Source organism: Macaca mulatta, chromosome 12, assembly GCF_049350105.2.
Source record: "Macaca mulatta isolate MMU2019108-1 chromosome 12, T2T-MMU8v2.0, whole genome shotgun sequence".
NCBI lineage: Eukaryota > Metazoa > Chordata > Mammalia > Primates > Cercopithecidae > Macaca > Macaca mulatta.
In genome coordinates this window covers 90,703,132-90,727,141 of record NC_133417.1, presented here as the reverse complement: position 1 = coordinate 90,727,141, position 24,010 = coordinate 90,703,132, and the positions used below count along the sequence as shown (strand labels likewise).

The 24,010-nt window shown below is 35.6% G+C and overlaps 1 protein-coding gene and 1 long non-coding RNA gene across 2 annotated transcripts in view; one reads left to right on the top strand and one right to left on the bottom strand.

The window, feature by feature from the left end:
* Positions 1 to 20,305, bottom strand: part of FSIP2 (fibrous sheath interacting protein 2) — a 97,956-nt gene extending 77,651 nt beyond the window's left edge. The window contains exons 1-9 of the mRNA XM_077957301.1: positions 20,110 to 20,305; positions 19,632 to 19,757; positions 15,807 to 15,968; positions 14,672 to 14,761; positions 13,527 to 13,666; positions 12,278 to 12,419; positions 11,667 to 11,777; positions 2,773 to 2,893; positions 366 to 446 (exon numbers count right to left, since the gene is read on the bottom strand). Of these exons, the coding sequence (XP_077813427.1) occupies positions 366 to 446; positions 2,773 to 2,893; positions 11,667 to 11,777; positions 12,278 to 12,419; positions 13,527 to 13,666; positions 14,672 to 14,761; positions 15,807 to 15,968; positions 19,632 to 19,757; positions 20,110 to 20,208 (1,072 nt within the window). The 5' untranslated portion in view covers positions 20,209 to 20,305. The remainder of the gene's footprint in view (positions 1 to 365; positions 447 to 2,772; positions 2,894 to 11,666; positions 11,778 to 12,277; positions 12,420 to 13,526; positions 13,667 to 14,671; positions 14,762 to 15,806; positions 15,969 to 19,631; positions 19,758 to 20,109) is intronic.
* A 2,441-nt stretch (positions 20,306 to 22,746) lies between these two features.
* The window catches only part of LOC144333318 (uncharacterized), an 80,988-nt gene continuing 79,724 nt past the window's right edge, over positions 22,747 to 24,010 (top strand). The window contains exon 1 of the long non-coding RNA XR_013401894.1: positions 22,747 to 23,032. This is a non-coding gene — a long non-coding RNA (uncharacterized LOC144333318). The remainder of the gene's footprint in view (positions 23,033 to 24,010) is intronic.

Genomic DNA, 24,010 nt, shown 5'->3' with positions numbered 1-24,010 from the left:
AGAGTAAATGTACTTAATTTCTGACATATTTCAGCGTTTTCTGAGATTATTTTGAGCAAATATATTTTCTATAAGTTGGTAGGCATGCTGTATTATATATTTAATAGTAACAGAACCTTCATTTAATTTTCTAAAATAATAATATAATGTCAGGTTCAAAACAGTAAATCAATTATCTAGTTATCAAATTCTAAAACTAATAAAGGCAACATAGCTCTTGATAAGCATCACTCAAAATCAGTCATTTGACAAAAAGAAAACAGAGGATTTGTCTGCATTTAAATGAAAGAAGTTGTTAAAAAAAAACTGTCTTACCCCAAATTATTGTTTAGTATCTAGTGTTTCTTGTCACAATATTCACTTACCACGTGTTTCTCTATTCTGGTCTCCAGCAGGATAAACTAATATTATATCTTCAGAAGTCTTCTTTTTATTCTTTGGAGAAGCTTAAAGAAACATAATAAAATATTTATTTTTACTTATGATGATGACAGAATTACCCAAGATAGACTACTGATCCTTTTATGCCCAAGAGGAGCTGAACTATATGCTAGTCTGTATGTGGGATTGTGAGAGAAATTGGAGAAGATAGAGAGATATGAAATGGGAGAAAAGACAATTATTGACATATTATCCCTTAATATTAAAAGATACACTTGGAAGGATAGAATGTTTTTCTAGCAGAAAAGGAAATCTGCACCTGGCTCAATTGAAACATGTCAATATCCATCTGGGTGCATAACAACATAGTGGCTGGGCTGAAGACTCAGTAGTCCACAGTGACTGTTGTAATTCTTGGATATGCCTTGCTGCCTGGCATAAGCAAATGCACATATATATTCCCTTCTTTGTGATAAATGTAATTATAGTTTTGCTTTCCTAACTATTAGGGTGGCAAAAGTTACTCACCGCATGTGTGCTCAAGGGGCTGTTGTTAGAGATGTAAACTATGAGAGTGATCTGTTTCCCCATTCACTGATCACTGAGCAAATTCTTCTGATATTACCTTTCTTTTACTTTGTCCCACTAAAAGTTGTCTACTTGTTGGAAGATAACAACATTACAATAGTGGTATAATTCAATTTAATTTGTGCCATAGATATTCTTTCTATTCCATCACTTTGATAATATAAACTAAACTCATTTACATACTACTTCTTCAACAGTGTATTTAAATAACAAATGTTTAAGCTACTTAAATTTTTCCTACCATATGAGAAAGTTAATGAAGAGGTAGGAATTTTTATAGTTACTGAAGTGATTTCATATATGAGGCATGATATTGCTGTCATTGCCTCAATGAACTAAGTAGATCGAATTAATCAATTTAGCAAACATGTACTTAGTGTATATGCTTTGAATGATGTTCTATTGAATACAAAGGTGGGAGTTTACTATTATAAACGATTAAGACAGCGGTAAGTATGTAATAAGTGAATTAAAAGTGGTGCAAACTACTTGAGCGATAACCTTCCAGTTAGGGTTATCAACAATGACTTTTTGGCATGTAATTTACAGTGCGGCTTAAGTAACTGTAGGATTTTGATAAATGGAGATAGTAATCAGATCACTCTAAATTGAGAAAAATTGGATACAGAGAGGCAGAGAAGTCAGAAAAGTAACATGTGTTTTAGGAATGATCAGTAGTCTAATTTGACTAAACAACAAAATAAATTAAGTTCTTACTATATACTAGAATTTTTACACTCTTTATAGGAATTATCTAGGAGTATTATCTTTGTTTTCAGATAACAAAACTGGCTTAGGGAAGTTAAGTAATTTACAAGCCATAACATTGCTAGAAAATGATAAAACAGGATTGGACTTCTACAATCCAGTTTCAGAGCCTGTGCATATCACCACTAGATCATAGCTGCCATCTTCAAGGATGTAGTGTAAAATAAAGTTTAAAAGTCAGGTAAAGACTGAATTCCAGATGCTGATAAATGCGTGCTGAAGCAGCCTGAGCTTCATTTAATCGATAATAGTTTTAAGGGTAGAGGAAGAAACCATCAGAAAAGAGTTTTAAATGTAACAAGCAAGGGTACAAAATGGATTTGAGGCAGGTAAAAAGAAGACTTAACAGAGGCTAGTTGGTAATCTACTGGAGTGACACAGGAAAGCTCTGACCTAGAAATGGGATTGATGAGATACTATGATGATAGCTGCATGGAAAATAATCAGTTTCTTTCCTGATACTACACAGTCAAAGATAGTTAAAACAAGTCTACATTTTGCATTCTGGCCATGAAATTTTATCTAGTATCAGAAAACAAAAACCCATTGTAATTTTATAATGTTATAAATAAAGGAAGCTGGTAGAGGCTGGGCAAAGCAAAGCCATTCCTCCTTTTAAACTTTCTTCATTTTTTCTTTCTTCATTTATTTCTTCCTTCTTTTTTTCCTAATTCTGTATCGCTTCCCATTCTTACTGGTTGGCAACATAATAGAACACCATGTTGGTATATAATAGCAGTATCTTAGATATAAGTTTGTATCATTTTAGTAGTTATTTTAAATATAGGGAGGTTAGTTACAAATGCAGTATAGGCAAGTGTGTCTCCTCAGCCAATTGATGAGATTGTTACAATTTGTTATCATTGTTACATATATGCCTACTTTTTAACTTGAACTGTAACATAGAAATACCTAGAACAGTGTCTGGCACAAAAGGAGTAGCAAGTGTAAGTACACAGAGTATTACACAAGGATTTTTACATAGATACGCATTTCCTACTTAGCTACATCATCTTTTAATGTTCTCACATTCACCACGTGTTCCATCTTGACTTCTGTATTTAGATGTATTTTTTCCCATATCTTCTCCTTTAAAGCCAGTATCTTGCATTTTTTGTAAATGATAAGCCATTTTTTTCTCTAGAAGATCTTGTTTCTACAATATTAAAGAAAATATACTGGTTAATATTAACTTGCCATTTAGAAATGTAAAACAATTTTTTTTTTTTTTTTTTTTTTTTTGAGATGGAGTCTTGCTCTACTGCCTGGCTGGAGTACAGTGGCACGATTTCAGCTCACTGCAACCTCCACCTCCCAGGTTCAAGTGATTCCGCTCCCTCAGACTCCCAAGTAGCTGGGCCTACAGGTTCGTGCCACCACACGCAGCTAATTTTTGTATTTTTATTAGAGGCGGGCTTTCACCATGTTGGATAGGATGGTCTTGATCTCGACCTCGTGATCCGCCTGCCTCGGCCTCCCAAAGTGCTGGGATTACAGGCCTGAGCTACTGCACCTGGCCAACATAATTCTGTTCTATATATATATATATATATATATATATTTTAATTATTATTAAGTTCTAGGGTACATGTGCATAACGTGCAGGTTTGTTACATATGTATACTTGTGCCATGTTGCTGTGCTGCACCCATCAACTCGTCAGCACCCATCAACTCGTCATTTACATCAGGTATAACTCCCAATGCAATCCCTCCCCCCTCCCCCCTCCCCATGATAGGCCCTGGTGTGTGATGTTCCCCTTCCCGAGTCCAAGTGATCTCATTGTTCAGTTTCCACCTATAAGTGAGAACATGCGGTGTTTGGTTTTCTGTTCTTGTGATAGTTTGCTAAGAATGATGGTTTCCAGCTGCATCCATGTCCCTACAAAGGACACCAACTCATCCTTTTTTATGGCTGCATAGTATTCCATGGTGTATATGTGCCACATTTTCTTAATCCAGTCTGCCACTGATGGACATTTGGGTTGATTCCAAGTCTTTGCTATTGTGAATAGTGCCGCAATAAACATACGTGTGCATGTGTCTTTATAGCAGCATGATTTATAATCCTTTGGGTATATACCCAGTAATGGGATGGCTGGGTCATATGGTACATCTAGTTCTAGATCCTTGAGGAATCGCCACACTGTTTACCATAAAAAAAAAAAAAAAATTATATCAATGTGGACTAAAAGGACGAAAAACAGTAAAAAAAAAAAAAAAATCAAAAGAGGCCTTTGTACCTCGAAACCCCTGGGTGAGAGAAGCCCCCTGAAGAGACAGGTGTAGCCACTGAAGAGATGGAGGCATGCGCTGGCTGTTTCTTGTGGAAAATGAAGTCTCAGAGGACAGAGCCCGGAGTCCAGGGGGCAGAGCCTGCAGCCATGAGTGGCTTTCTTGGGCAGGAGGAATGAAACTTTGTCAACGCCTTGACTGCAGGTGCCCACGTGGATTCCTGAGTTTCTGTGGCCTGGTGGCCGCGATCTCTCCAATTCTCCATTTGGAAAGATGGCACCCACCACACTGACCTGTGTCTGCCCAGGACTGCATGAGGGTGTGTGATGACACCTTGTCTCTTCAGTTCTCAGGTCTTCAGACAGACACTCTCCTCGAGGTGCCACCCTCCAGGAACCACACCCCAGGAGGTCATCAGGCACGCACACGGTGGGTTCCGGGATCTCATCCCTGAGCTCAATGCCAGGAGAACGGTGGCCCGTGCTGCGTTGGAAGCAAGTGTGCTTTGTATGGAGAAGAGTGTAAATCACCTGTGGCAGAAGGTCATCTGCAATGGTTTTACTTATTCTCTCACAGGGGTGGGGTACAGCTGTCCCCTGAATCTGGGTTAGACTTTGTGGCAGCCTCGGTGAGTAGATAGGAAATGTGGTGTGGCTTCCGCGCAGCACTCTGTGTGTCGGGACCAGGTGCGTGCCTTTTGGAGATAAAGAGAGATGCCAGGGTGGCCCAGCTGTTTCATAGCAAGCACTAGAATAGTGGGGAAGACCCCTCTGAGAGGGCCCAATGCCAGCCACCATCTGAAGGTGGCCTTGGGACAGACCCCACGTCGGAGCTGCCTGGCAGGGCCACTGCCGACTTTGTGACCTACAGAAGCAGTGAGAGGTGACAAAGACTGTGGCTTTGTGGCACCTGTGTTTAGATGTGATGGGAACAAGTCTCTTGCCCAGTTTTGTCTTGGGTTGTCTTTCTTAGTCTTACAGATTTATTTACCCCAGATACAAGTTCTTTGTATTGTAAGCAAATTCTTCCCATCTATGGCTCTCATGCTCACTTTATTAATGGACTTTTTGACAAACAGAAATTATTCATTTTATTAAAGACAATCTTATCAAATCTTTTAAAGTTTTTTTTTTTTTTTTCTTTTGTAGGGGGTGGAGATGGTCCCAGGGAAGAAGTCTTTTCCTATCCCAAACTCATGAAGATATTTTCCTATATTATATTCAACATGTTGTCTGGTTTTATTTTTTGCAGTTAGTTCTACAATCCATGTGTAATTGATTTATATGCACAGTATGAAGTACTAATCAAGCCTTCTTTTTTAAAAAATGTCATATCTAATTGTCCCGGAACCTTTTATTAAAAAGAATAGCTTGTCCTCAAAAAAAAAAAAAAAAAAAGAAACGTAAAACAAATTATTTAAAATGTGACAATATATTGAAAATGGATAATCAGTCATGTCTTGATTTGTAATGTTACAAAAATAAGAGAGTAGTAAGGGGTAAATTTCCATTTGTGATCAAACACGAAGAATGTATTTAACATGTATGCAATTTACCTCTCTACATACCATTAGAGAACTAATCCAGTTTCTGATCAGACAGCGTATCTTATCCATAGCTGTCCTGGTGAGTTTAAGTAATTTCTCAATCATCTTCAATTGGAAGATTACTGAGGGTTTAACCAAATATCACTCAGGTCTACCAGAGATAAACATAATATAGTACATAAAATGTGCTTGCCTTTGTGAATTTCTGGGCCTGTAATGAATGTACTAGAAAGAAGATAAATCCATACAGAAAGAACCCCAGAGATTCTTAGAGGGTTCTTGCAGTATTTAGCAAGAAAATGGATTAGCTTACGTAAAAAAAAAAAAAACCACCCAAGACGACAGTAAAGATCTTCCTAAAGGATTGGAGAAAACAGTCACTGGAAGCTATCTAGGGATAGAAAACATGCCTATTCCCCCTAGAAATATTTCACTGGAAAGCTATACTGAAAAAACCTCATGAGTCATAGGGCATTGAGTAGAGTACTAAGATGGATCTTAACTCAGTAGTAGGAAATAACTACTAGGAAAGTAGTAGGAAAAGCCAGATAAAACATGGCTCTCACCCTACCAGCAAATCATAAAAGGCAAGACCTGTACAATCAAATTGTTTCCAAATAAATTATCTACATCAAAAAAGCTAAAGAATATTTATAAGAACATAAAAATATTCAGTATACAAACTAAAATTCATGTCTGGCATCCAATCAAAGAATACTAGGCACGTGAAGAAGCAGGGGAATATAACTTATAAAAGAAGTAGATTGATCAATTGAAATTGACTCAAAAATGACACAAATGTTGGAATTAAAGACAGAAACAATACAGTAACATAATTGCAATTTGTATATAAACAAAGTGAAGAAGAGATATGGAAGATATAACAAGGTCTGAAAGCAATTTCCAAATATGTAAAATGAGTAATACCATGGATGTATTAATGGCAGCATAGACATTGCAGAAGATTAGATAATGGGAATTCAGCAAGAGAAACCATCCAAAAGAAAACACAGACAGGTGAATAAATGAAAGTATTTCAGTAAGATATGGGACAACTTCAAGCAGCCTAATATGCCTGAAGAGAGGAGAGAAAAGATAAAATAAATATTAGATAATAATATCCTAAAATGTTTTAAATTTGATGAAAACCATAAATCCACAGGTCCAAGAAGCCCAAAATACCAATGCATAGAAAACAAGAAAAATCTCACCAAGTCATAATAATCAAATTTCTCAAAACTAGGGATAAAAAAAATTTTTTTAAGTTACCAGAAAAACAAATTATGTTACATAGAGAAAAATAAAGTTTAAAAACAGCAGATTTCCTCTTGAAATCAATGTAGAGAAGAAAGTGAAAGAGCATCTTTAAAGTACTAAAATAAAATAAAAAATAGTCAATGGTGAATTCTACACCCAGTTGATGTTAACCAATACACACTCAAAAAAAAAAAAGTTTTCAAAAATAAAGGTATAAGTATTTTGCAGACATACAAAATTAAGTTGTACTTGGATCAATGTTAAAGAAAGTCCTTCAGACAGAAAAAAAAATGATAGCAGATGAAAATATGGGTATACAAAAATAGAAGAATGAAGAACATAAAAAATTTTAAGTATATGGCCAAATATATGACTTATTTACATCATGATAAAAGATAAATGATTGCTTAGACAAACTCAGCAATGTTGTATTGTCAGATTTATTACGTATATGTATATAAATAAAATGAATGACCAAAATAGCATAAAGGCCACAGGGAGAAAAATAAAGCATAATATTGTAAGGCTCTTATACTATATTTGAAATAGTATAATATAGTATAAAAGCACTTTAAGATCTACCTAATAAGTTAAAGACATATACTATAATCCTTAAAGCAACTGGTAAATTTAAAACAAAGAAACAATATACCAAATAGATACAAAGGGATCATTAAAAATCCAAAGAAAAAGGCAGAAAATGAAGAAAAGAACATAGATGAGACAAATTAAAAACAAATAATGAGATGACAGACATAAAACTAATCACTTTAATAATCACACTAAATGTATATGCTACAAACACCTTAATTATAGGCAGTCATCAGATTTGATATGAAACCAAAGCCCATCTATATGAATAGTAGCCACACACACACACATACACACACACACACAGAAAAATAAAGACCCAAATTTGGTCTTAAAAGTGAAACACAAGAAAATAATATGCCATGCTAACAGTAATCAGAATAAAGCTGCAGTGGCAATGTTAATATTACCTGTAATATTAGAACAAAGAATAATAACAGAGGAAAATAAAATGTTTTCAAAACAATAAAAAAAATCAAATCACCAACAGACATAACAATTCTAGCCATTTTTTAACCTAATACTGAGCTTCAAATAAAACAAAAACTGAGATACTAGACAAATCCAAAAATATAGTCAGAGATTTAATAACTCCTTCAATAATTGAGAGAACAAGTAGACAGAAATTGAGCTAGGATTTAGATTTGAACAATTCTATCAATGAACTTGATATCTAGAGAACACTTATAAAATACCTCACCCAACAACAGTAGAAAGAAGTTTTTTTTCAGGTATACATTTGTATTTTACCAAAAATGACCAGAGTTTGGGAAGATAAAATAAGTCTCAATGTATTTAAAAAGATTTGGGAAATAAAAGTTTTCTCTGACCACAATAAAAGTAAATTTGAAATCAATAACAGAAAGATCTTGGACACACTCCAAATATTTAGAAGCTAAATGACACACTTTTAAATAACTAATGAATCAAACATAAAAATAAAAGGGAAATTCAACTATTTTGAATTGAATAAATATAAAAACACTGTATATAAAAAAAAATATGGAGACTCTTGATAGACCAGTGTTAGGGAAGAACTTAGAGTACTAAATTTCTGTATTAGAAAAGAGGAAAGGTCTTGAATTAATAACTTCCACCTAAAGAGAGAAAGGTATTTAACAAAAATATCAGAACAAAAATAAACAAAATAGGAAAAAAAACAGAGAAATTCATTAAAACTAAAAACTAGCAGTTTGAGAAAATCAGAAAAAGAGAAATAAGAAGAAAAAGAAAAAGCAACTCTAGCCAGGACTGATAAGGAAAAAAAGAAGTTACAAATTACCATATAAGCAAGGAGAGTGGGTGACATCACCAGGGTCTAGAAATACGCAAAGGATAACAAAGGGATGTTATAAACAACTTTGTAAATAAATCCCACAATTCAAATGAAATGAAAAAATTACTAGAATACACTATCAAAACTTTTAAAAATAATGTTTTGAATAGGTATGTAGTTATGTATCTTCCCACAAATAAGCCTCATACCCAAATGTCTTCACTGATAAATTCCATAAAATATATAAAAAATAAACAATACCAATTCTAAAATAATGGTTTCAGAAATCTGAAGATGGAATACATAGAGATTTATGGTATGAGGCCAGCATTACCCTGATACCAAAATCAGAGAAGAGCAGTGCAAGAAAACTACATTTTGCACTAACATCTGTAGGGCAAAATTCTAAACAAAATGGTGGCAAACTTAATACAACAATATGTAAATCAGATCAAGTATGTTGCTTTAAGTATCTTTTGTTCAGGATTCATTCAACATTCAAAAATCAATTTATGTTATCTACTATGCAATGAATCACAAAAGAAAACCTACATATGAATTCAATAAAACCACAGAAGAAAATGTTTGACAAAATCTTACATCCCTTTCTGATAGAAATGTTCAGCAAACTAGAAATATAAGAAAATTTCCTCAACCTGATGAATGACACCTGTAAAAAAACCCACAGCTAACCCTATAATTAATGGTGACAGACTTAATCCTTTCCCTTTGAGATCACTAGCAAAGAGAGTCACTAACAAGCAAATCACCAGTCAAAAATAGCTAGTATGTCTGCTTCTATTCAACATTATACTGAAGGTTTCAGGCAGTGTGATCAAGCAAGAAAAAAAAAAATTAAAGGAACTCATCAGAAGAAATAACACTCCTTTTATTCACAGAAATGATCATCTATGTAGACTATTAATTGGCATCTAGAAAAAGGAACTACTAGAACTGATTATTGATTTTTAACAATGCAAGATACAAGATGAATATAAATAAATCAGATGTTTTTCTAAATGCTAGCATTAGGTATTCAAAGTTTGAAATTTCAGAAATATAAATTACAATAGCATAAAATATATGAAATACCTAGGGATGAATCTATGAAAAGATACATAAGAACAGTACACTGCAAGCTACATAGCACTGTTAGGAGAAATTAAGAAGACTTAAATAAATGGAGTGACATATGTCGTTCACGAGTTGAAAGACTCAATATTATCAAGAGGTAAATTGTGCCCAAAGTGACCTATAGAGTTAACGCAAATCGAATTTAAAAACTCAGCAAGACGTTTTGGTAGAAATTAATAAGCTGATGCTATAATTTATATGGAAATACAAAGGGCTTGGGATTAACTAAAACAACTGAAATAGAAAAATAAACGTGTAAGCCTGGCACGACAGATTCAAAGAATTATTAAAGGTACAATAATCAAACAAATAGGTCAAAGAATAGAAGAGAGTCCAAAAATAGACCCACACAAATAATTTTTGACAAAGATATTAAGAGCAAAATCTAAACTATAATATAACAAGATAATTTGCAGTGAAAAATTATGTCAAATCTGAAAATCATGACATAAAAATATTATGAAATACAAAGGAATTCAAAATTTCTTATAGTAAAACAAGATTCACAAAAGACAATTGTAAAATAACTCCATTGGAAATATCAATGTTCAAATGGCTCTACCATTAGCACAGTTTAGGCAGCCTGTGGTGTTATCATGCTTACAGTCAGTGACCACATCTAATGGTCACTCCTCCCAGGCCGATTTTGATCAGTTGTGTTAGTCTTCACTAAAACTGACCAACATTCTTTGGGTAGTAATTGACATTAGGCAAAAGGAGAAGAATCTAGTGCATTCAATTGCTTCTGGAAAACAAAGATACTTTCAGAGATGTGCAGTTTTAGAGCAAAACGAAGAAGACAACTTGGTGAGACTTCTCATTGAAAAACAGTGAAAAACTGAGTATTAGATTATATTATTAATAATTATGACTGGGTGTGGTGGCTGACACCTGTAATCCTAGCCCTTCAGGAGGCCAAGGTGGGAGAATCGTTTGAGCTCAGGAGTTCGAGAGCAGCCTGGGCAACATAGCAAAAACCCATCTCTACAATAAATAAATAAATAAATAAATAAATATAAATAAAAAAGAAAGAAAAACAAAAAAGAAAGAAGAAAAATAATCATGGTAAATTGGAATAAGTTGAACCTGCAAAATGAGCAGTGAGTCTCTGAGGGTACTGAAAGATACAGGTAACAAACAGAATGAAAGTTAAGCATACATATTTAAACGTTCAATATTTTTACAAAATTGCTGTGTAACAGTATATATCAATACAAATCAAATTGTGCAAATCTTACACTCACACCTAGGTTTGTTAACAGTAGCCTACCTATTGCTATTTAGAATTTTAGATCAACATTTATCAACATGCTAAGTTGACAATGACATTTTGTTAAATGAAAAAAACAGTCTACAGAACAGCTTGCGAGGTATAATAACATGTTTTTAATTATTAATTGGAATAAATAAATATTATTGGAAACATTGTGGGGGGGTGTATGTGTATATGTGTGAAACTAAAATGTTGATAGGGTGGTGGTGGTAGGATTTTTCTCTTTATATTAATTTACACTCTAAATCACAAAATCTTATATATTATTGAAGATGAAAAGTTAAGCTAAATAAAATTAACCAGTGAGGAAAAATTGAGAAATCCTACAAAGAATTGCTGGTTCTAAAAAAAGTTAGTCATTTAATTTTTTCATAGTAATTACAAGTACAGTTTATAGTGTAAAAATAAAGCCAAAAATAGTTATATCACATAACAGAGCAGTAGTTTTTATACTATAGTCAAATATACTAAAAATTTCCATAGCTTTCAGTTTTATATCATGCATATCATTTGGAGTAACTGGGCAACAGTCATCTCACAAAGTGATTTGTACTTCAAAAAACCAAAACAAAATCTTCTCTTCAAACAGCTCAAGTTAGAGGTTAAAGCTCACACTACCTTCCTGTCACTCTCTTCTCTGTTTCTATGCCGTTGTTCTTCTATCTTCTCTTCTCTTTTAACATCTTCTGCCATCCTTGTCAGAAGTAACATCTCTTTTGTCTTCCATTCCTAGAAATCACATTGTTACTGCACTTGGTGTGTGTTCCTTTCACAAGGATATCTTTGTATTTTGTCCCACCAAAAAGTATATTAAACAAGTCAGAGCCTAATAGAAATCAGGTTAAGCATAATGAAAGGCATACATTGGGTTTAGAATATACTTTTCTTACTGTACTCTTATTAGGAATGCAAATATGATAATTTTTTACTAAAGCTAAATTAAAAAAAAATTTTGTCTCCACAATAAGGGCATTAAGAGAGTTAAATAGTGTCTAGTTAACCTTCTCACTGTTCTTTAAGAGCAGAAATTGGCTCATATACATACTTTGTGGTATCCACCTCATTATTTTATGTAACAACTTGTATATTATAGCTATGAAGGAAATTTAATGGTAACAAATTATTTTGAACTGAAATGACTTCAAGCAGTACAATGTACAGTTAAAATTATTTACAAATGCAACAACTGTACACAACTTTTCTCTTAATGTTTTAAAGTTATGTCTCACCTCTTCTATTTTTCTACGAAGAGTAAGTTTTCTTCTTGTATGCTCTCGCTGTCGTCTTTCTTCTCTATCCATTAGGAATAGGCGTTGTTCTTCTGCTGTGCGTTCAAGTTGTTCTAGTTTTCTACTTATCATATCCAAATATCTGAGTAAGAGTGTAAATATTACTAAAGGTGAATTGGCTGTTTCTTTCACGATGGCATCATCTGCTATGCCATTCCCAAACCACTTCCTTGCTTGCCTTTCATTTCTTGAATTATAGGAATTTTACTGTTTTTCTATCAGTACTGTTTATAAACTTTTAAAACAGCCAAACCCACCATCTCACCATGTTTTACTTATTATAAGGTCTCTCCACTACACAATTATCTGATATAATTGCAAAGATAATGGTAAAAAGCAGAGCAAAGTTACTCAAGACATTCTGCAAAGTGAGCATTCATAACTCAGTAGATTTAAGAGTATGACCTTGCAAAAAAGGCTGAAATAACTGAAACAGTAACTTCAAATGTGGAAAAAAAAAAAAAAAAGTACATTTGATTTCTCTAAGAAAAAGCGGGCACTGGGTTCCTTGTAATTTACAAGTCCTTGAACAAATCTCTCATCTGTAGTCTGGATCTCTGGTACATCAATATGTAATATGGCAACAATACCACATAATGAAACTGTGGAATGAATATAAAAGTCAGGTAATAAAAGTCAGCCCAATTCCTTACCCCATCCTTAGTGCAGGAAAAAGAACTATAACATCCTTTACTTCCTAAGAAATGGGCTTGTCCATGGAATGGCCATGATTGAATATGACTGAGTCATATCTAAATGAGCTTACAATCCTTTTTATAGACAACACATATTTATATATTGGCATCAGTTATTCCAAACTTACTTTTTTTGACTTTGCACTAACTTCCTCAAAAAATGCTATCAGTTCTTAAAGATGAATCTTAAAAAACGGTTATTGTTTGAGGCATGTGTTAAAGATCCTTTCTCTTCCTCTTCTAATATAGAAAGATTTTGAATCTAATTTTTCTTTCAATAACCAGTTTGGCTTATCCCTTGGGCTTCCAGCAACCCTAACTCCTCTGGTAGAAAATTCTTCCACCTCTTGGTTTCACTTACTTCCTCTCCACTCTGAGGGATCCAGGAGAGTGGTGTCTAGTACTTAAAAAATTGTCTTCAATTCTTTCTAGCATTTTCCAGCTTATTTGGTTCCACAACATACACATAAAATGTGCATCAACTTTAATCTTACCTATGCCTCATTAGCCGCTCCTGGTCCTTAATAGATTCGCTGCCCTCCTTTAACAACCAGTTTTGGACTTGTGCAACATCACAATGTTGAGGGATTTGATTGTTTTCCGGTACGTTATGTAGTTGTTTTGCAAGTATTCTCTATTTAAGAAATGTGTGTATTACATATATATAATTTTTTTTATGTTTCCCCGAAATAAAACCATTTAAATTCCTATATTTTATAAATGCTTATTTCTGTTTAATTGTATTTACATCTATTTTGAATCCATTAAAGACACAGACAAGTTAACCAAAATTAAGATTTATCTCTCTGAAAATAAAAGGTAAACATTTCAGTTTATTTGTCCACCTATTCTAAATAAGGTAAATAAAAATATGCAGGAAGCAGAGAAGAAACACTGGGTACAGAATGAAGTGGGGAAAATACAGAATACTTAGAAATATAGTGAAGTCTTTCTCGTTTGTATTTAACCCTTTTATCTTTAGGACATACATTTGCAAACACTCATATAAATACACTTTTCTCATTTCGATCCAAACCTCTTGACCCTAAAATCTGAATTCACACAAGCGCGCGCACACACACACACACACATACACACATCTTTGAGTCAAAAATCTAAAGGAAGTCACTATCCATAACCATTCACTCTACACCCAGTCATTCTATTTCACATTCAAGAACAACATTTTTACTGAATGAATACAGGTGCTCATGTATGAATACAAACACAGAGTGTACATATTCTTGAATCACTGTAGAACACTACAGGTATTTATTGTTCTTTTCCTATAGCTCAAACTATTTTAGCTTTCAACTTAAGAATCTTTCTGCCACAAGAGATGTTTATTATTGGCCTTAGCTCTGGGGGAAACAATACATCTGACTAGCAATTTAATTATTGAATTATGCCAGCTACCACTGGTGTGTTGATAGATGACCCAGTCCCTTTCCAATTCTTGGCCAAATATAGCAAAATTCAAATATTGTTTATTCCTACTCTAAATTTTCACTTGGAAAAAATAGTCAATTATTTTGTCAATAATAAAGGGTCAAAATATGATTAAAAGAACACTCTACATATAAACAAGAATTTCTTCCAAACTCTCTGTAAATAAACCAAATTTAAGTATTGAACTTACTTGTTCTCTTAGATAGTTTCTCTCAAAGTCTAATTTTAAACTGGTAAGATATTGCCTGTACTTATTCAATTCTCTCAAGGTACATACAACCTACAAACAAAAATGAAAACACATGGATATTTTAAAAAATGTTAAGTATGTTAATAATATATAAATATTTTAAATATATTCTTTAAATCATTAAATTGATTTAAAAATCACTTTAATAGCAGTGACATAAAATTCAATGACATTTTGGCATAAAGAGTAATAAACTGCTAACAATCTTGTAAGTAGTATCTCTCAGCATTTGTTAATCAGCAAGAAATTTCTATCCAAAAACATTACTTAGGCTGAGGCAGGAGTATCTCTTAAGGTCAGGAGTTTGAGATGAGCCTGGGCAACATAGCAAGACCCCATCTCTAAAAAAAAAAAAAAAATTAACCAGCTCGGACGGCCTGTGTCTGTAGTCCCAGCTACTCAGGATGCTGATGCAGGAACACAGCTTTAGCCCAGGAGGTCCAGGCACCAGTGAGCCATGATTGCACCATTGCACTCCTGTGTAGGCAACAAAGTGAGAACCTGTCTCTAAAAAATATGTACATATTGCTTTATTAACATTACTTATATTGTAAAAGGAGTTTAGTCCATACAATTAGAGTTATCACAGTAATAATTTCAATTAGCTGTAACTGGATTATAATTTTAAGTGTAATAGCATTGTTCAACTCCAATAAGGATATACTCTATGAAGGTTCTAACAGACTGAATTTTGCTAAGTTTCTATTTCATCTCAAGATTTTAAAAATATATGGAACATAATTCTTGACAAGTATACAGTGCCGTTAAAGACAGAGAAAGAAGGCTATAATACATGTGGGAAAATTAATATATCTTTGTGTTCTCAAGTTATTTGTCAATAATCTTCTGGCATTACAAAGAAAAAACGTGAAGGAAGAAGTACGTTCATTTAGCAACAACTGTTATCTGATTTCTCTTGATTCAAATATGGAGAAATTGATAGAACTGCCTATTAAATATTGTCTCATGACCAAGTTAAAAGTGACACAGGCCCCCCAAGTGAGGTATAGAAACAAGTTTATATCATGTTTTAAAGTGTTTAATTGATTAAAAAAAGAAGTGATTTTCAACCCACTTTATTATTGCTGGTGATGTAGCCACCTTTCTTTAATCTCTTCAAAATATCTTTGCGCTTATAGTATGCTTTTAAATGTGGATCATGGAGGCTTTTATATTGGGTTTCCAAAAGTCGACAATAGGGATCAGTCAGGTTAAAACCATAAGAAGGTCGAAAAAGCTGCAAACACAGATTCAAAAATACGTAAAATTAATGTATTTTCACTTTAAATAATCTATCAAAATGATTAGAACATTCATTGAAAATAAAATGTGTCAGAAGAATCTGAAGTGGGGAAAAAGAGCCACAGAAAAATTGGAGTTGGGCATGTTTTCCTGCCTTTCCCTTCCTCTCTCCTTACCTGCATAAATTATCCCAAAGACTCACCTTCACCTAATCAGTTCCTCCTCTAATCCTCTTCAGCCCCTGACTCTCAGCCAAATAAGAAAAGAGCAGAGGAAAAGAAAGGGAATATATTTCTTTTCATACAGTTTGTTTTAAGGTACAAAGCCAACACTAGGATTCTCTTCTCCTCCTCCCTCTCTCAAATCAAAATATTCTATTCAAAACATAAAAGGATTAATAGTAAGTATGATTATATTTCAATCACCTTAAAATGAACAAAAAAACAGAAAATGTTTCATCAAAATTTATGAAAATAACTTTAACAAATAGTAGAAGCAAAACTTAGATGTTAACGATTTTGAGTTAAAGAGTCATTGCCTCTTGGGGCTTTTAATGAAAGAAACCAACAATCTCTGAGTGCTAGAGTAAGAAGAATACCTAAGGTCTATATTATGCAGTTCACCATATTAAATAACCAATTTTAAAGAATATTGATAGAAATTGAAGTTTTTCTATTTGTGTGAAGACCAAATACGCCTTTAGGCAATAGTCATTAACATATAAAAGGAGGAAAAGATAATCAGTTACTAGTCATGTTTTTACATCTGCTGCATTAGAGAAAACAGCTGAGTTATTCAATCTCACCATGAATTAGCAAAGTGAGTTTTTGGTTTGAGTTCTGTTAGTTTTTCAATAGCAGGATGGTGATAATGGCTTATTGGGGGACCTCTGAAATAGAAAAAGTAGAGAATTAGAGTAGGAAATTGTGTTAATGTTTTTACATCCCTTTCTGTTTTAAGTTTGCTGGGCCAGAAAAACATAAGTTTTATAATAGTTCAAAATAATGTTAAATCAGGAATTGGCTCAGGAGACAGATAATTGGAGTATGTGAGTAATATGGGAAACCAGAGAGCATCTGCCCTGTTTTCCGGTATGAAATTCAATTTATACTACCACTACAACACTAAGCACCAATCCCGACATGTCTGGAGGCACCAATTTGTGACCTCTGTTTCCAGTCTAGCTGTAACCACAGATGCAGTCCAACTCCTGAACACTATGGCGTCTGACTGGGTTGGACCCTAATAAGAACTCTCGAAAGGTAGGTAGGAGAATGCTTTGCATATGGGTAAAAGGTAGATGAGAGGAACAAAATAAGATACTAGCTCTTCCTTTGCATTTAAAAGTTTCTTTAAGTTTCTGACCTCTTGTTTAACATTAAACTTTAATTCCTTCCAAGGAGCCTAATCAGAAAACTAGATTACCTGATTACCAATGCTCCACTGAGAAGGCAAAGAAAGAACTCATAAAGGGGAAAGTCTTAAATTAAGTGACTCCACATACAAAGCCCAGATCTTTCCTGGAAGGGAAATAATCAATAATAATAAGTCAAGGAGTGGATTGAATATTTCTTTCAGATGTTGACATTTAGCTGTAAACTTTTTAAAAATGTTACCTTTTAGCTGTGACTTTTAGCATATGTTTCTCAAGACCAAACCTGAGCTACTGACCTGTAAACTAAGAACGCCTTTAAACAAATCCACTCATTTCAGCCAGAGTAACCTTTCTATTGACAATTAAAATAACTGGTTGCTCTTAAAATGTCAGTATTAACCATTACCTCATGAAGGAGAGTACACTGAAAGAGAAAATTCTTCAGAGAAACTAGTATGGTGCCCAATTATCATTAAATGAATAAATTTAGGGAGAATTAATGTAATAAACAATAGAGAGAACATCTTTTTGAAAAGCAGTAGACAAGTGAATTAATGGTCGACAGAGAAAATGGCAATAGAGTAAAAAGAATATATTTGAGGGAGGAGACAAAAGTCGCAGTTCTAAGTTTATACGCTAAAGAGGAATTATATCACCTGTAATGGAATAAATTTCAAGCACGTTTTTGCAAAGTTAGTTTGTGTTTGTGACTCAAATTGTGTGAAGTTGGTATATTTGTAGTTCACTTGCTCTAATCTAGTAGAATAGATTAGGTTTTTTTTAAGGGCAATTATACTTTTTTCAGAAACAAAACTTGTTTTAAGAAATCATGTTTATTTAGTGTGTTAGATTGACAGTATGCCCCCAAAATTCATATATAATCCTAACCTTCAATGTGATGGCCTTAGGAACTGGGGCCTTGGGGGATAATTAAGTCATAAGGGTGGAGTCCTCATCAAGAGAGATAATGTTCCTATAAAAGAGACCACAGGAAACTCTCTATCCTTCTTTCTACCATGCAGGGAGGTAATAATGAAAGGACTACAAAGGGCCCCCACCAGAATCTGACCATGCTGTTGTTCTGATCTTGGACTTCCAGCTCCAGAACAATGATAAATAAGTTATTTCTAAGCCACCCAGTCTATGGTACATTGTTATAACAGCCTGAACTGAATAAGACATTATGCAAGTATCAAATACCAAGGGGTTCTACTTATTTCTGATGACATCATAGACATTATAAGGGTAAGTGGGCCACTTAGAATTCTTTCCTGTAGAACTTTTTGCAAAACTGATAAAAGCAACCAGTCAACAAGAATGTACTAAACCTCCTTCAGCATTGACTACTTAGTCAAAGGCTGGGGAGGTTTGGGGGTAGGTGTGGTGTTGAGGACTAAAAACATGAAAAGGCTTAAGGGAAGTATACACTATAATCCAGTATGATTAAGTATGGTTTGTATAAGTGAGATCATACAAATCAAGGGCAATGTGAACTCTAAACAAAAATAAGTTAATGGCGGGCTATCACAGTTCAGAGAGTCTTGATAGCTCAGATTCATAGACTGGGGAGAAGAAGACAAGGTATGCCAGGTTTGGGGGCAAAGTTGACAAAATACATAAGTATTAGCACGGTATTTATGGGTAGGTGTGAAAGACTCAACTTGAAGAAGCTGAGCCTCTCTAGTTGGAAACAATACTGTATGGAAAGGCTGGGGCAAATTATGGAGTCTCTTCCTTATTGAGGCAGGGCTTTCTTTCATGAAAGTAAGGTTAAAGTACTAAACACATTAACTCATTTTAAGTCCCACTGTTTCGGTTTTTTTTTATTTTTCTCTATGTGTAAAATAGAATTCAACTCAAAACAAAATAATGTTTCCCGTAAAGGGAGTTTGGTCCAAGATACTGTCAGTTAAAATCGTAACACATAATTAAATGGCAGCTAGCACTAATAACCTTTCACCTTCTAAACATGTTTCTAAGTACATCAAAACTTACTATATAGGTATATATGAAGTTTTATTATAAGGAATATTAATATCATACCGTGAATTGTAAATTAAGGACTAAGAATCTAAACTTTCTGGAATATTATTATGTCCAAACCATATTAGATGAAAGTGCTTCATATGCATTCTAAACAATACCTTTGGTCAGATGTAGGATTTGTTTTTTCCTGTAAATGTTGATGCAAATTCCTTTAATGGATTTTGTATGATGCAGCCTCTGAATTGAATAGCAAGTAGTAAAGGGTAAAGGAAAGAAAGATGATAAAAACTTGTTCACCTTTTCACCGAAATTCGTAGTATAGAATACAGCATGGCTTCCTGGGATCACAGGCAGCTTGACCCCGAGAGGTAGGTCCAGTAGCTGAGCCGGTCCAACCCCTGCAAAGTGGGTTTTGTGCACGCCCTGTCAGACACAATTGGAGAGTTTTGTCTTTCCTTTTAGACAGTATTCGTTTAGTTTAGACCAATCTACTTCCACTGCAACCAAAGACTCCGAAGAATTACACAATCAGGGTTCGGGGCATTCTGAAGTCCTCCCATTTTCCCTGGTCACCAGCTCTCCTGGCGTCCCGCGCCTGCCAGTTGCGGCCAGTACAGTCCGAGCCACCACCACCGTCCCCGGGCGCCGCAAGAGGGCAGTCTCCTGAAGGGGGACAGTTGGGAGCCTCGCGACCCGCGTGTGGCGACCCCTGCCCCGCTCCCCAGCAGGCCTGCGGCCGCCAGAGGGCGACGCCGCCCAGCTTGCGGCCACTCACGTCTCCGCACTGCTGGGTGTCCGCAGCCAGGACGCTGGCGACCGTCTTGGTGACGGCGATATTGGCAGGCTTGGAGCAGGCGCCGAGGTACAGTTCCATGGCCGGCACGGGCCCCCTCAGCCTCTTCCTCACCCGTCCCGCTCTCCTTCTCTCGCACCCCGTTGTCCCTCTGTCCCGACCTGACCAAGAATGGCCAGAACCCAACGACCGCAGCCCCGCCCCCCGCGTTCCAGGCTTCCAATGGTAGCGGCCCCAGAAGGGCGGTGGCCTCCTGAGGGGCGGCTCGCGCCAGTGCCTAGAGCGCCCTCTGAGCTGGGAAAGTCCGTCCTAGAGGCCGGATCTGAGAGGAGCACAGTTGAAACTTCATCTTTCTCTGAAACCATCATCCCTTAGCCAATCCTAACGAAAAAGTATAAGCTTTGTTGGTGGGTAACTGGTTCATTTCCTCTGGCCTCCGAGGAGTCCTGTTCCGTTCAATAAAAATTCCCGAGTGATTGTTTTCGCCCTTTCTACATCTTCCCCCATAGGGGCCACACCCCAACCCCAGGCTCCCACAACTTCTTCCCACACCAGGTCCACAAGGCAGACGCGTTGGCTTCAGGAGTTCATTGCCTTCCTCCTGCCTCCTCTGTCCCCTAGGTTTCCTTCTCCTTTCTAGCGCTCTTTACCACTCTCCCACTGCCTCCTCTCTGCTCCTGCCGCTTGATCCTATTTAACTCTTTCTCCTCAACCATCCAGCCGAAATTTATAAAGTGCTTGAGCCTTCTGGGCCAGTCATTGAGCTAGGCACTGGGTAGGACACAGCCGTGAGTAAAATATGGCCCCTGCCTGTAAGAAGCTAACTAGACTGGGAGTATTCTGAGGGCAGAGACAGTATGTCTAACCCACCTGTTGTTTAGACTTAGCTTCATACTTTCTTTGGGCCACTGCTGTTCTCTTTTATTTCTGGCCCGACTAGTAATAACAGTTACCATTTCTTGAGAATCTACTAGCTTACATATACTGTGCTAAACACCCTTTTAAACATTTATTTATTGTAATAGCCTTATCAATAATTACCCTTTATTTTTCAAAGATTGAGGAAGACTGACAATTGCTTTTAAATGGTGGCTCCTGAGACTGTTTTCTTAATCAGTGCACTCTTCTCTCTTTGTTGTAATTTCACACATGTGCTTAGGACTCTTAAATTTGAAATCTAAGCTTGGGATATAGTCTATTGCCAGCTTCCATATGGATATCCCACAGTCATCTTAAATTCAGTCTACTCAGATCTCAACACACACACACCCTTCACCAAACCAGGAAAAAAGCAAAGGCTTCTTCCTGCATTTCCCATCTCAGTGACAATACCAAAGTCTACCCAAGCCAAACTAAGGAATGCTTCCACATACTCCTTTTTCCCCTTTTCTACCATGTTTAGTTGGTCCCTAAGTCCCACTAATTTTATCACTAAAATTAATTTGCCTCATTCTATCTACTCCTACTTTACTCTCTTGGTTAAGCTGCTAATCATTCTTTGCTTATTTGCACCATTGCCACAGCCTTATAACATCTCCCTGCCACCCTCTATCCCAGCAATCCATCTTATATCAATTTGATTTTTGATGGCAAACTGACCATTTATCTTCCTCACTTTAAACTCCCAACTGCCCTCAGCACAAAGTGTGTAATAGCCTCTGTTACTTGGTGTCTTTATCAGTTTCTTATTGCTAGCAAATCACCACAAACTTAGTGGCTTAAATTACCACAAATATATTATCTTACAGTGATGGAGGTTAGTAGTCCAAAGTGAATCTCACTGGGCTGAAACCAGTGTATTGGAAGTGCTGTGTTTTTTCTGGAAGCTCTAGATCACAGCCTATGTTCTTGACCTTTCCAGCTTCTAGAAGCTGCCTCTTCCTCACAGGTTAAATCTGGCAATGTAGCATCTTCAAATCTCTCTCTGACTCAGACCTCTGCCTCCTTCTCTTCTATACAATTAAAGAATCTTTGTGATTACATAGGGTCCATCTAGGTTATCCATGCTAATTTATCTATCTTAATATCAGCTGATCAGCAACCTTAATTCCATTAGCAATCTTAATTCCTCCTTGCTATGAAATAGTCACATACTCAGTCTTGGAAATGAAGACATAGACATCTTTGGGGTACTATTATACTACCTTGCACAGCCCTGTTTTTGTCCGTTTCTGAGACATAACTCCCCTATACTACCTCTCAGAATTGAACCTCAAAAGACACCAAACTGTTTGTGGTTAGTTCTCTACATGGGGCCTGCTTATTCATGCATGATTCTGCATCTTTGTTTATGCCGTCCCCTCTGTCTGACAGCCCCTTTCAATTCACTGCTTGGCTAATTTCAATCAGCCTTTAAAACAACTCAAGTGTTACACCTCCAGGAAGTTTTTCTGACTTTCTAAGCTTTTGACAAATTCTCTCTCTCTGTGCTTTCTTCCATCTTAACATTTCCACATTACAGCAAGAATATCTGTTTACCTGTCAGTCTCCCTTTACTAGAATATAAATTCCTTTAGGGCAGGGGTTGGCTTATTCGACTTGTATGCACAGCACCTAGCATAGTGCTGAGCAAGCACTTAGTGAGCACTAAGTAAAATTTTGTTTCCTGACCTAGTCAGACATGAATGAGAACCCACTGAAAACTTTTAAGCTAATTATTGTTCTAGAAGAACACCCTGGCAACAATTTTGAAGGTGGATTTATGGGGATGAGAATAAAGATCTGGGAGACTTCATGATTTGTAGACATGCAGAGAATGGATTTGAGAAAATTTTAAGAAGAAAACTTTCAAAACTTTGAGCTCTTCCTCATCTCACCTACTTTTAAAGGAACAGAGTTGGTGGGAATCATTGCTGTGAGAAGCTGACGGTGGTGGATGACAAGCTTGAATTTCCAGAGGAAATAGGTAAGCCAGAAAAAATGAATTCTCAAAAAAATGAAAGAAAAATCCACATCAAATAGGTGAGTTCTATTTATAAGGAAAGCAAATGGAAAAGAAGAAGTCTACAGTGTAGATAAAATATCTATGACATTTATATGTAAAGGAGAATTTGTTGTATTCTTGGAAAAGTTAGAGGAGTATTATGAACATTGTTCATTATGAACTCAGTTCATAAAACTGAGGTTTTATGAACATTGGGGTATTTTCGGAGACTTTATTGTCCTTTTCTACATAACAAACCGTTTCCAAAATTTAGTAACTTTAAACAATGATTTATTACTTCTCACAGTTCTCTGGGTTTGCTGGTGTTGTTTGGGTTTGCTGGTGCTGTTTGGGTTTGCGTTTGCTTAGCTAGGGCTGGATCATCTAGGATGGCTTCACTCACATGTCTGGGCTCTCAGACAAAAACAAACAGGCTGGAATGATTGAGATGGCTGGATCACTGTCTACATGTATTCTTTTCATTCTCCAGGAAGTTAGGCAATATGGTTTTACATTTTAGTTTCAAGACTTCCAGCATCAAGACTGAATAAACATTAATGTGCTTATGTGCTTCTGAAGTATTTACTCACATCACGTTTGTTATTGTCCGACATAGAAGGAAACTAGCTACATAAAGACATGGATACACTAAGGCTCCCATTCATAGGGCTCATTGCCTCAGAAATCTACCAAAGATCACTCTCTGATCAAATGATTCACATTCCTTCTATATTCAAAACACACTTACCTCTCCTAAGACTACCAAGAGTCTCATTCAGTAATGTGATTAGGCTTAAAAATTTAGTGTTTTGTAATCTACAATTATGTCCATGGACAGCTATTTGAATACTGCCTGTATGAATTCAAAGACCTATGAACTAAAAAACAAGTTGGGTTAATAATCTATATATGAAAAACCAATTTCTCCAAAACCTTAGGCTTAAAGCAACATTAATTACT